The sequence below is a fragment of the Coloeus monedula genome, assembly GCF_965178545.1.
Source record: "Coloeus monedula genome assembly, chromosome: 2".
Taxonomy (NCBI): domain Eukaryota; kingdom Metazoa; phylum Chordata; class Aves; order Passeriformes; family Corvidae; genus Coloeus; species Coloeus monedula.
In genome coordinates, this window is record NC_138782.1 from 26,803,729 (window position 1) to 26,817,267 (window position 13,539).

The following is a 13,539-nucleotide window of genomic DNA, read 5'->3' on the forward strand; positions in this document are numbered from 1 at the left end:
CGGCGGCCGGCGGGGCTGCTGCGGGGGGACTACGTTTCCCAGGCCCCCCTGCTGCTCGGCCGGGCCGCGGGAAGGGCCGGGCTGTCAATCAGCGCGCGTCGGCGGGGGCAGCGGGACGGGGATCCCCCCGCCCGCCCCGTGTCCCGCTAATAATAAGTGCTTCAGAGCCTTAAAAGCAGGGAGGCAAGTGTCATGCGGGCGCGTCGTAAGGGGCCGAGCTCCGGCTGAGCGCCCGGGTCCGTTCTGCCGCCGGCATAGCCGGGAGGGGGAAAAAAAAAAAAAGGGCAGAAAAAAAAGGAGAAAAAAAAAATCCTCGGAGCTGGTTCCCGGGGAAGGGGCGAGAGGAGAGAAGCCCGAAAGGCTGGACAAGCCGTCAGCGAAGTGGCGATGAGGCGCAGGAAGACGGCGGTGGCGGCCGGCTGCTGCCTCGCCTTCCTCCTGGGCACCCTGCTCAACCTCCTCTTCATCCCCGGCTCCGAGCACCCGCCGCCGCCCCGGGAGGAGCTGCCCCCCTCCCCGCCCGGCGCCCCCCTCTACCCGCCGGAGGAGGAGATCGGCGGCGGCCAGGCCGCCCTGGCGCGGCAGATCCGCGAGCGCTACGAGGAGGTGCTGCGCTACCGGCAGCACCGGGCGGCGGCGGCGGGGCGGCGGCCGCTGCGGCCGCGGGAGCGGCGCCTGATGGACCTGGCGCCGCCGCGCACCTCGGCGGAGCAGCCGCGGCCGCCGGGGCCGCGGGGCCGAGCGGCGGCGGGGCCGTGGGCCGGCGCCTCGGCCGAACTCTCGCTGGAGCCGCCGCTGCTGGGCTGCCGCGACATCCGCGATGTCAGCGGCGTGCAGTACCTGGGCTCGGGGTACACCAAGGCGGTCTACAAGGCGGTTCTCAACCGCACGCTAGCCGTGGCCCTGAAGGCGGTGGACTTCGGCGGGCACGACATCGCCCACTGCGTGCGGCAATTCTCCGCCCTGGGGGACTGCTACCGCCTGGCCGCCTACAAGATCGTCAAAGAGATGATCCTGCTGCAGCGGCTGCGCCACGCCAACGTCCTGCAGGTACGCGGGTGCGGCCGCGGAGCCCCGCCGGGGCGGGTGGGTCGCGCTGCTGTTCCCCGGCTTTCTCTGTCCCGCTGCGGGCAACCTGTCGGAGCTACCGCCGCCGGTCACGGTGTGCGCGGGGAGCGGGCCGGGACCGTGCCGCGGAGCTCCCGGGAGTTCGCGCACACACCCCCGTGCCCTGTTCCGTGGGTAGCCGCACCCCCTTCGGCAGGCGCGGTGGGGGTGGCGGTCGCCGAGGCAGATGTCCCTGGCACGGCGGCTCCGTACCTCCTCTCGCCATCGCGTGTCCGCGGGAAGGCGCATCGATGGGCGCTTTCCGCTGGCAGCGGCGGTGCTTACCCCCCGGCGACAAATGAATCGCCCCGGCGGGGCGCGCCGGGCCCAGGGCGCGGCCGGGAGCGGTGCGGGATGCGGCGCGTTCCCCCTCCTGCCCGGCATCCTCCCGCGGCGGCCGGCCCGGCGGCTCGCGCTCTGATCCCTCTTCCTCGTAAACAAAATGAATACTGAGGTGAGCAAGGGGGCGAGGGAGAGGCTGAGGAAGGACTCGGAAATCCAAAAGCACTCCCCGAATGCGGGAAATAAAGGCCGGCCTGAATGCAAGCGCCGCTGGCTCCCGGAGAGAAGGCGGCGGCGGGGTCACCGCTGGCAGCCTCTGCTGGGACTCCCGGCGGGCTCAGCTGGATCCGCGCAGCCCCGGCACACGGGTCAGCCCAGGGGGGCTCACCCAGGACAGGCCAGGTGGGAGTCCTGCTGGCCGGTGTGCCGGCACCGCGGCACTTGCCAGAAGGGGCTGCATTGTAGGGCTGTTACACATCAGCATGAATCTCAGCGGGTCCATTTGGATGTAAATGCTGGTATGGAAATTCCTATTGCGTTTCGCATAGCATGAGCGTTGCAGTAGAATAAAAAATGAACGTTAGACCAGACGGTCTCACAGTAGGTGCTTTTTGAACTGAACCGGGTAAAGGAGTTTTGTGTTTCTTCTTTAGCAGCTGCAGCAGGAGTACCAGCTCCCCCACGAGAACTTCAGATCCCAGCGATCAAAGCTCTCGAGTTTCATATACTGTTCAAAGAAAGGCTAGTCATGATTTATCCACGACAAGAAAATAGATATTAACCTTCCTTCCCTTCCTTCCCTTCCTTCCCCTTCCTTCCCTTCCTTCCCTTCCTTCCCTTCCTTCCCTTCCATCTTCCATACTCTGCTCTGTGAGGCCAGGTCTAACTATAATGCATAGGGAGAACAACATCTTGCAAACCACAAAAACCTGTGCTCCTAGGAAGAATATTAGTTGCTCCTCTTACTCTGTGATGAATTCTTTTTGGAAAAGCCCTGCTTGGGTGCAGCCATCGTTACTGGTTGCATTGACAGCAGGAAAGCTCTGAGAGGATTTTGTTTTCCCCCCAAGATTTTTTTTTGTTTGTTTATTTTTTTCTCAGTGTGAGCGAGTTGGCCAGGTTGAACTTGAAGCGTGTGTTTTTTAAAGCTGAGTCATTTTGGTAGGCACTAGCGTTTCTTTCCCGTGTTACTTGTGCGTAGTTTTCTTCTCTGGAAGGATTAATTTGGCATTAATTTGGAACCGTCCCCTTCACAAAAAGGAAGGGGGGTGCGCTGTCTGTCCCCGCAGGTGCGGGCGGGGGGCCCTCTGGCAGCTCTGCCGAAGTTGCCCGGCGCCCCGCTCCCCCCCACCTTGGAGGAGCCGCAGTTATTGACTTCTCCGCTCCGGGATGCTGTGGAGAAACCACAGTAATTCACTTCTCCGGGCCGGGATGTCACGTGGACTCTGAAGGGGTGTCCCATGGCGGGGGAGCCGGGGCAGGAGCAGCTGGAGGATGAGCAGGCACTTCCACCAGCGCCAGGAGAAGCACGCCCAGCCTCCGTGCTGGGAAAATGCTCTCATGGGCAAAAATCCCACCTGTCAGTTAGGGCTTCATGTTTACATGCCACCCCATTTAAAAACAGATTACACTTAAATCAGACACACGTTTTCAGATTCGTTCCGATTTTGTCATTGTGTTTTCTTTTGCCGGGCCTCCTGCTGTATCAGCCCCAGCGGTGCTGCCAGGCCGGGAGAGGAGACCCCCGCGCCCCCCGGCCGTCACCCCCCTTGGTTGTTGAACACACGGCGCTGTAGGGGCGCACGGAGCCAGGGTGCTGCGGCCTCAGTGAGGGCCAAACGTGTGATAAGGCATTACCTTGAAAGGAGGCGGTAAATATCGACCTGACAGGCGCTATCTGGACACTGTCGGGACAGCGCCGTGGGCCACCAGCAAGTCTCTGGTGTCATGCAGGAGTCGTACAGCAGATGTGGAAAATGGGCACCGGCGAACATGAAATATATTGATTATGCCTCTGTTAAAATCGCAGGACAGGATCGGCTGGCTTCATGATTTTTAACTTGTTTTCAGCAGAAGCCGGTCCAGGGCATAGAATTCACTATCCGGAGTTTGCTGCCGAGGCAGAGGAATCAGTTCAAAAGCCAGCGTCTCCTCCCTCCTCTGGCTTTTGACAGGCGCTTCAGCTCCCATTGGAGCAGGAGGACCGCACTGGTTACAGATGCCAAAGGCACGACACCACATCTGGGCCGGCGAGGGCCGGGAGCTTTCCTGCCTTTGCTTCTTACCTCGGTTTCGCTCCTTCCCCCGCACCCCGGCGGCTCCCGGCATACCCAAATACGAGCCGGCTGCTATAAATAGCACGAAGGACGTGCCACCCTCCTGTCACCCTGCCGTGCCGGGGGAGGGCAGGGCTGGCGGGCAGCCCCGGCTGGGGCAGGCGGGGGAACCGCGAGGGACCGGGCAGGGCGGCGGCACCCAGCGGGTCGCCCGTCCGGCGGCCGCCCGCGGCTGGAGGCGAAGCGGGGCCGCTTGAGGCGAGCGGGAGCTCTTCCTCCGCCTCCCCACGCCGCGGGCGTGGCACGGAGCGACCCCGGGGACGCATCCACGCAGGCGGCCGGCAGCTGCCCGGCCTCAGCTGGAACCGTCCCGGCCGCTCCCGAGCATCCCCGGCCCCGGTCAGGGACTGGTGGCAGGGAGCGCGTTCATGAGTTTCTTCTGCTGAAAATGAAGTTTCGTGTCAGTCCAGTCCTAGGAAAGGGGGTTTTCCTGTAAATCTCTGGCAGCTGACAGCCTGAAGTGTAGTTTGTAAGATAACAGGCTTGTTCTTTACTGTCTCAGCAGTTCTCATTCTGGCCTGTCTCTTGTCAAAATCAGCTTTTTTTTTTTTTTTTTTTTTTTTTTTTTTTTAAGCCATCCTTTTAAAAAGACTTGATTGTTGTACAATATATGATAGAGAGGGAAAGAGCTCTTTCCAGAAAGTACCAGTGCCTTCAGACAACATGCTGACATATCCACCGTGCCCTCCGCCCGGGGAAGGAGCCAGATGTGTCAGCTCTGGCAGATGTAGAGAATCAAGTCTAGCAAAAGAAACACGGAAAACCAGCAAGAGGGAGACTGGTTTCGCATTAGGCAATGCTGAGCCGAAGGCAACTTGCCTTCCTGTTTTTATTTCCATGCTCTGCCCGTCACTTGCACGAAGGGCCAGCGCTGGGCCATCGCCCCCCCTTGCCCCCGCCGTCTGAGGCTGCCCGAGGCTGCCTGGGGCGGCAGCCGCTGGGAAGGGCAGGTGCAGGCTGCAGTGGAAATATATTTGCTTTGGAGTGGAGAAGAGAGGGGTAGTTCATTAAAGTTGATTTTATAATGAAGGACACCGAGGAAGAGGGGGAACTGGGTCACTGATCTATTTTAACAGAGGATTTAGCGGCCCGCTAATTGCTTTGCAGTCGCTGTGTGTCAAACGCGGTGCCCGATCTCTTCCTTTCACTCCGTGCTGCGATTTCTTTTCTTGCAGAGTTCAAATGCTGCTGTCTGAATCCTGGCTTTCTGTGCATTTTAGTGGGGAAGATGATTTAGTGTGCTTTAATTCCTCCCTGCCCATATTGGAGGAAGAAAAGAAAATCAAACCATTTGCAGTTAATTTCAAACAACGAGCACAATTGTAGTGACACAAAGGCAATGTTTGATTTAGTGTAATAATGTAATTATAGCCCTGGAGTATCAGAATTAAGGGTGGTGCCATTCTTTCTTCGTTTGCATTGCTGAGGAGAAGGGAGGGAAGGTCTGAAACTGCAGACGTTTGGAAAAGTGTAAGTTTAGTTCTGTGACAGATATTTATCAGCACTTCCAGTGTGAGCTCACAATGATTCATTTAAGAAGGAGCTACCGCTTTCCTAAAAACACACACAAAAGCTCAGGGAAAAGGGTTGGCTTTGTGTGAAGCTGATGGAAGACGCTAGCTGCTAACAGCACCAGTGACTTGCTGGCTGCCCAGACAAGGCCGGTTCATTTGGCTTATTTAGCTTTAGTATAAAGTTAGAACGTGTAGATGAAATACTGAGATGGCATCCACACTAGAAAAGTCACCATCCAAACATCAAAGCAGTTTCTGTCTGAATTGGTTCAGTTAGCTCTATTGTATTTGTAGCTGATTTTTTTAAGATGGTCACGATTACAGGGAGAATATTTGTGTCTTGCAAAATTAATCGATTAAAATAGACTGCAAATAATACATCATTTGCTGTTGACAAGTAGACTTAAAATGTGCTAGCCGATCACAATATTTTTAAATACCTATTTTTAAACAGGATTTTCTTTCCTTTACATGTGATAATTAAGAGATTTTTTTTTCCCTGATGGTTTCCCTATACATATGCATAGCCAACAGGATAGGGCAGTTTTAATTTTAATGTGACAATTAAAATAATAAAGCTTTGTATAGGTCTGCTTATTCCAGGTGGAAGTAGACAATCTTTCCAAGTCTGAAGAAAGTCAATATACAATTAATTTCCAGTGTAAACTCATTTGCATAGGGAATGTATCGACTCCTTCACCATCCTTTTTGCAGGAATCCACTGTTGTTTTCACAGAAGGCAGGGGGGAAGGGGAGGTTGTGCTACAGTGGAAACAGCTACTCAGGGACCTCTTCCCTTTTGCCAGCGGGTGGGCATTGAGTCCCTTTAGTCGTGGCAGTGGTGCAGGACTCCCAGCAACAAGTCTTATCTGTGTCTGGCTGGAGTTTGGCCATCAGAACTTTGAGAACTACTGACAGGAGAAAAGTGCTGCAATTGCTGATAGCAGCTGGTAGGTGTCTATATGGAGAATTTGTCATTCTTAATTTTTGGGCGGGGCAGCAGAGGTTCCCAGGTCTTGGGGATCACACCTTTCAAAACCAAGTGCCTAATGAGAATTAACCTTTGAGGCTGGGGCTGGGGCTGGATGGGCTCTGCCTATGCACTCCACCTGCAGGATTGCTGCATTAGGAAGGTCATGTTAGGCTGGGAGTGTTTACTAATGTTTTCCTAAATTACCTCAGTTGAGCTGCTCTTGGGGCAGGTTTGTTAAAGATGAAAGAGGCCACCACATGGTGCAAGAGCAGGCTGATACTGGCTGTTTCACTGGTGTTGGGATCAGAGGAACCTCAGCTCCCAGACAGATGAGCCTGCCATATCTTGTCAGTGGCAGGGCAGGTTGGCACCTCTTGCTGGCCACCTCCTCCCTCTGGAAATTGCTACCACCACCACTGCCTGGGGAACAGTGATGGAGCTGCATCTCTGTCCCAGTCAGTCCATTGCTTGACATTACTGTAGGTGCACCTTGAAGGAGGTGAAGCATCTGAGTCTCATATTTGAGATGGTTTGTGGTGGTCGGCACAAGGTGTTGGGGATGGACATTGATGTGGTGAGAGAAAAAAGCAGGCAGTGCCACCTACTGATGGCTCGGCAGAGACAGCCCGCTGCCGCTAACAGATGTCCCCACAGCCCCAAGGAGCTCGGGCTGGAGTGGAGAAGGGCAGGGGGAGCAGACAGATGCGGTTTGGCGAGGAAAGAAGAATTACACAAAGTGCTTCTTTATTGTGAGACTGCTTCCCAAAAGGCCCAGATGTTATCCTGCACTTTTAAGAGTGAAGAAAGGATCTGTTAACAAGAACTCCAGAGCTGCTGGAAGCACAGAGCTGATACAATTGCAAACCCACTCTTAACTGTTCCTGTCCCTGGAAGGCAAGCTGCGCATCCTGATGCTGAAGTCACCAAATAGTATTTTTTTCCCATTGAATTCCTTGGGATGGCAGAGGGTGTTCAACTTGCAAAGCTGCTGGCAGGAATGGTTTTCCATAAGGCCCATGTCATCACATAAGTTAGAAGGGCTACATTGTCCCTCCTTTTGAAAGTAGCATTCATAAAACTAATCCCAGTCATTTGTTGAATGATTTCTATGGTTGCTTCTCAGTTTTATGTACCACATAAATCATTCCAGAAGACTGGTTTGAATTTCTGCCGCCTTTATGGGAGTTGATGACTTGCAACCCCATCCAGTTTCTTTGAGGAGAGCCCAGCACTGCTTCTTCTGCTCAGTGGCTTGGAGAGATCAGTGGTCACCACAGGATGCTGTGGGTATGATCAAGTTCTCCCTTGCTGCTTGCCTTTTTTCATGGGAGCAACAATGAATGAACAAGGTCATTCTGGGCCGTCAATATCCTGGCCTGGAATTAGTTATGACCAGGCCAGAATTGCAAGGGGAAGCACATGGGTTTTATAACTTATCCTTTCATTCCTCCTGCCCCTCAGTGTGGGATAGCTAGGTAAATCTTTTCTCCCTGGTATCCACTGATAAGACACATGGGAATTGTTCAAAGCTGCACTAGGGAAGATTGAGACCTGACATTAGGAAGAATGGTGAAACACTGGAACAGGCTTCCTCGAGAGGTGGTCAATGCCCCAAGCCCATCATTGTGAAGGAAGCACTTGAACAATGCCCTCAGTAACATTCTTTAACTTTTAGTCAGCCCTGAAATGGTCGGGAAGATGGACTAGATGATCATTTCCTGTCCCTTCCAACTGAACAGCTGAAAAACTCTATCCAAGCCTATCCCTGAATCAGATCATTGTGGCCCTTTTGCACATGCTCTGTCTTCTAGTTGCAGCCATGTTCGGGAGGGGCAGGCAGGGATGTGGTGAATGGCCAGGGAGGAGGAGAGGACCCCTGGGAGGAGACGCCAGCAGACATCGCTCTGCTCCTCTGCCTTTCTGCTCTCTGCAGGGACACAGCGTTGGTGGATTCAGGCATCAGCTCGGGCTGTGTTTGGAAGTGTTGCAGGCCTGGTTTGTGAAGTATCTGTGTCAAATATGCAAGCTGGGCTTTTTAAAAGATGTTTTTTATGGATTTTTGCACCAATACAGTCATCTGGGGGTTCAGGTAGATGCCCCATGACATCTAACTTCTGTTGCCATTTTTCGTTTGAGTGATCGCCATGAAAAAGCTGACAAGAACTAGTTCTCACAGGCACTGTGCTAATACTAATATTGACTCTAGACTAATTTTAAAGGACTTGTTGCTTTTCATCACACTCAGCTGAACTTCTCAGTTTAGGTAATAGGCACCAAACATGGGTATTTTATATTGTTTTAGGCCAAATTTGGAACAACTTAGTTTGGAAAGACTTGCCTTTTTCTTGGACTGTGCAGCTGCAGATAGACTCCAAAATTATTTTAAAGCTTGCCATGATAAAGTTCAAAATTATATGACTCATACCTAAGAAAGAAAAATTATACTGATGGATTTATTGTAATGAATCCAAGACAAGCTTTTCTGAACATGTGATGCACAGAGGTTATTTGACAGTTTTGTAATGCAAAATCATGTCATGACAAAGGGTTAAACTTGTGGTGCAGTGGAACTGAATGCCAGTGGCTGGGGATGGAGGTCAGGGGAGCTTCTGATCTGGCTATTTACAAGATAATGAACTATGCCTCCAATGATATCAGCCTGTTTCCATTGAAATCATGGTTGTATGAGTGATCTATTTGTCTTCACTGGAAGACTTTACAAGAGCAGGCTGCTTGTGTGCCCAAATATTTGCAGGGTTGGGCCTTGAGCTTGTGCAGTGCAATGCAAATTCAAAGTGCTGTAAATGTTTTTAGTAGAAGAATTTTCCACTTCAGATTATAAGAAAAGCAGGGAGAGTGGAAGGGAGATAACGTTACTAAATCATAAGATTATAGCCAACATAATATGTGTCAGAGCAGTAGGTATGTATGGATATGTATACACACATATACCTCTAAAATATATGGAGATATCTGTGGACCTTTATGGATGTAGCTACAGATATGGGTAAATACACATAATGTCTGTTTCTCAGTACTCCATTCCAATTTTTTTATTAATGAAAATGTTTAGTAACATGTTTTGTAACAGTGCCAGGAATGAGATTCTTGTGCCTTTTAGTTCTCCTGGAGTTTAGTGCTAATCATAATAATACATTTATAAATAAAACCTAGGCAGGACTGTGAATTTAGGGTTTGATACTTGAATTAGCCACTGCTTGCTCTTGGTTCCAATATCCATCAGCAGACAAAATCCTGCCTCACAGCTGTCAGCACACAGTTTGGGTCCCACTCTCAAAAGGTTCTGGGGTGCTGGGGATGCTCTGTGTGAGTCTTTTTCCAGTGAAACTCAGCACTTTGCAGGGCTTGATTGCTAGATTTCAGTGGCAGAAAATCAATTTACTTCTCATGTGCCATCTCAATACATTCTGTAGGAGGAAAGCTGGCATTGGATTGATCTGTAGTAAGTTTAGGCATTGAGGTCCCTGCATTTTTCCAGGTTCCCTGCATGTTACAGGTTTGCACATGCTTTTGAGCTGATGGGCAATCTGTAAAAATATTTTAGTATATATTTTAAAAAATATATAAAACATTTTAAAATATAAATGCAAATCTTGTGTGTATACATTAGATATCAGAACAGCCATATACATATATGTCATATATTAAAAAACCATATGTATATATGTGCTTGTGTATATGTGTATTTATATATGTTTATACCACCAGCAGTGAAGGGAAATTTTTAAAACACAAGTGATTAACAAATCTTAAAGTGACAGAAATGTCTCACATCATGTATTGGTAAATCATAGCTGTATCAGGCTGTGCTGGGGATTTCTGCTCTTGCAGGGATGGACTGTCTGAGTGCTTCAAGGATGAAAGGTGAATCCAAGGGCTGGTTGCCTAAAAATATGACATTAACTTAGCAATAAAATAGCAAGAGCTTCTCAAAGACGCTGTTCTGCTTTTGAAACATAGGAGCTCAAGCAAATGGCTCATCAAAAGGCCAGTAGGAGCTTTTTACTTCCCCCAGGCACCAAAATGCTGCAAAATACAATCTTGACAAAACCAGTTTTGATTAAGCAACTCTGTGTCTGTGTATTTCTGAAAAGAAAGGCTGTGTCAGGTGTTGACTACTGTCACTCTTCATACGTGTGAGCCTGTATTTAATTGCACTTTTCTATTGTGGGCAGCAGTTGGGTTCCACTGTAGTCAAAATTAAATGAGAATAGCCGTCCAAATTAAAAGAGAAGAGAGTTAGGTTTCTGAAATTTACTTCTGGTGTAATGCAGTTGAGCCTGTCACTTACGTTACAGCTGGTAACAGTGTGCTTGAAGTTCATGTTCCTGGACTCACAGAAATCTCATGTTAAAGAAAAAAAGGGGGGAAATGCCAGTTTTTGTGGTGGTAGAGAAAGAAAAATATTCATGATGTGTTGTAATTTTTAGGGAAATGGTATGATCTGTACAGGGGCATTTTGCCCTCCAGCAATCCTGCCACTGCCTGGCAGCAGAGCTGAGCTGAGCCAGCAGAGCCGCAGTTGGGGAAAGTGTCTGGAGACCTGTCTGGAAAAGGTGGGTCCTCCTGTTTGTGACTGAACAACCTCCATAAAGGAAATGTAACACTTTGGCAATGGTTCTGATTTGACATTATTTTTCTGCAAGTCCAGCCAGGGTGTCTACCCCAAAGCAGGAGGGCTCATCGTTCGCACAGACTTACCCTGCTGATGACAGCTTAATAAGCTTCTTTATTTTGCGTTTTTATTCAGTAAGCTTGTTGGCTTTTGTGTAGAGGCTGACCTCTGCTTTTGCCCTCCCCTGCTGCCCCAGCTCCTCTGAAAGGGGCGCCTCTGTCCCCATAATTTGTAGTAAAAGGGAATTGTAAAGGGAGGTGAACTGGCTGGCTGTAGGGACACGGGCTCGTACAATGCAATATAACTTTCACAGGGGCCGACCCTGTAAGCCCAGCATGCCTAAGAACTGTTGGGAGTCAGTGGGAATTTTGGGTGCAGAAAGACTAATGCAGGACTGAGCCTTTACGACCGAGAAAATCGGTGAGGGAATAATTTGGTAAATGGGGCTGCCCGAAAGAAATGAATTATGGCACATGATGTGAGAACAGGTCAACATTTCATATCTGGCATACATTTTTCTAAACAGACAGAAAGGCATCCCAGTGTCGTGACTGTTTGCTATTAGATTCTACACAAAAATATATTGGGGTGGCATTTAAATGCAGTGACTCGAGATAGCAAAAAGATGTGGGGCTGTATTTCTTTCCATTCATTTAATTGGAACCATACTGAAAAAGCGTATGAAAACCATCACCCTTCAATATGTCTGAAGTGTAGCTTTGTGATGCTGAGAATGATGTCCAACCTAATAGAATTTCAGATAGAGGAGATATTTTGGCTCATCTTTTGCTTCCAGCTATATTCGGTTCCCCCGTGTGGTTATTTTTCTTGTTAGTGTATGCACCAGCTATCTGTTTCTTACTTCACTGTCTGGGAATACAAACCGTTCTGTCTCATTTCTGACCTTAAAATGGATTGGATGGAAACAAAAGGAAGTTGAAAAAAAGTGGTTTGGGTAGTACCCTTGTACTTGTTTCTTGTGTTGTATAAGTCAGCTTTTTAAACGAAAGGCCTCAGTATTGCTGCCTGGGAATGTTTTGCATCTATATATACTCTGTGTTTTGTAACATCTGTGTGCTGGGTGGTGGTTCATCAGGAGGGGATGAATGTAGCCATTTCAGATGCTTAACTGGCTGTTGGGACTTGCCCAGTTTGTAATCATGGTAATTGCACATACAAATATGGCCATGTAATTACATGTGCATTTTTGCATTTAGTTTCAGGAGTTCATTTAGAAAAGTATAAATGCAGCCCAATAAATCCTTTATATATCAGACTTTGGTGCTTTTATAACTTTATATAATTATGCAGTAACACTGTATCTGGAGAGGTTTCACTTAAGTAAAACCAATAAAGAGCTCAGGTTAGGTTACAGGTGTAGTCAGATACTTGGGCAGTGAAGACTTTTGCCAAGGTACAAACTGGACACTAAAATGAAAGACTTAAGAGCAAAGTTCCAGCTCTCTGGAAGCAAACCTGACTTGTTATTATTACTATTGACATTCGTGGATTGAGATAGACACAAAGAGGTACTTATTTAATTTTTACTCGTGTGTTCATGTGCACATAAATAGACAGTGAGATTAATTTTTCAATATTTTTTGTGTAAATATATGTATATTTTGTATAATCATAAGGAATGGATAATTGTTGTTCGTCTTCTGTGTTTCTATTCCTGGAGTTGTTTTCACAAATGTTGACAATGTCTGATGGAGACTGATACCTTTTTTGTATTCAGTGTTACTGTGAACCAACAGTTACTGCAATACTGTCATTTCCCAGTCTGGATTGCTTGCTAATTTCCCTTACAGCTTTTTTCCCAGTGGATAGTATTACTGTGCTAAAGACAAGAGCTGAATTCTGCAGATGATACAGAAACAGATGCTAGATTTTGACAATCAGAAGTGAGGGTTTTCAAACCTGCCGAGCTTCATCCTGTCTCAGTCCACAGATGAGAGGTGGGAAGTAGCTGGTAAGGACTGCAGAATCCAACCTTCCCTGAGAAAATAATATATATTGTAGTAAATATTTTCATTTAGTTTTACTTTTGGTTAGCATAGATAGCTTAAACAGTTGTGCTGATGTGATCCTCTAAGATTTAACTCCTGGCATTAAACTGCACAAAAATGGTGTCATGGATAAGAAACAAACCCAAGTCTGGTCTGAACGGCTCTAGATGGAGAAATTATTGCTGTTGATATGTTTGGCATGGTTGTGGCAGCAAAGACAAAGGTCAGTTTTCCTACTTCAAATGTTCATTTCGGCATCTATCACGAATCCTCTTTTTGGCATGTTTTAAAATAAAATCTTCTAGCTCTTTTTTTTTGTTTAGGTTAATGTCCGTGTTTAAGCAGCTGTTTTGAAACACAGTGCCGTTTTTACACCAAAAAGAAAAATTGTTTACTTCTTTTACATTTTTTGGCACCCTTTTTTCCTTTAAATGTAGACAGCTACAGTCAAAACTAGCAGCATGGTTCATAACAAATCCAGTATTTGCTGACTTTAGCCTGGTCTTTGCTTTTCTGCCTGGGGAGGTCACAAGCTGTAAGAATGTGCTGGATGCTGGGATCTGCTTGCAGGGTCTGTGTGCAGCCTCAGCTGCTCCCTCTGGCCATGGCACTCTGCTTTCCTCATGATTTGGGATCGGTCCTTGTTCTGGGCTGCCCGAGCCTGACTTCTTCTGCAGGGCCA

General features: G+C 48.8%; 1 protein-coding gene across 1 annotated transcript in view; it reads left to right on the plus strand.

Annotated features, from left to right (window-relative positions):
• The first annotated feature begins 295 nt into the window (after positions 1-295).
• The window catches only part of PKDCC (protein kinase domain containing, cytoplasmic), a 35,573-nt gene continuing 22,329 nt past the window's right edge, over positions 296-13,539 (plus strand). Inside the window, exon 1 of the mRNA XM_082302348.1 lies at positions 296-1,050. Within this exon, the coding sequence (XP_082158474.1) occupies positions 388-1,050 (663 nt within the window). The 5' untranslated portion in view covers positions 296-387. The remainder of the gene's footprint in view (positions 1,051-13,539) is intronic.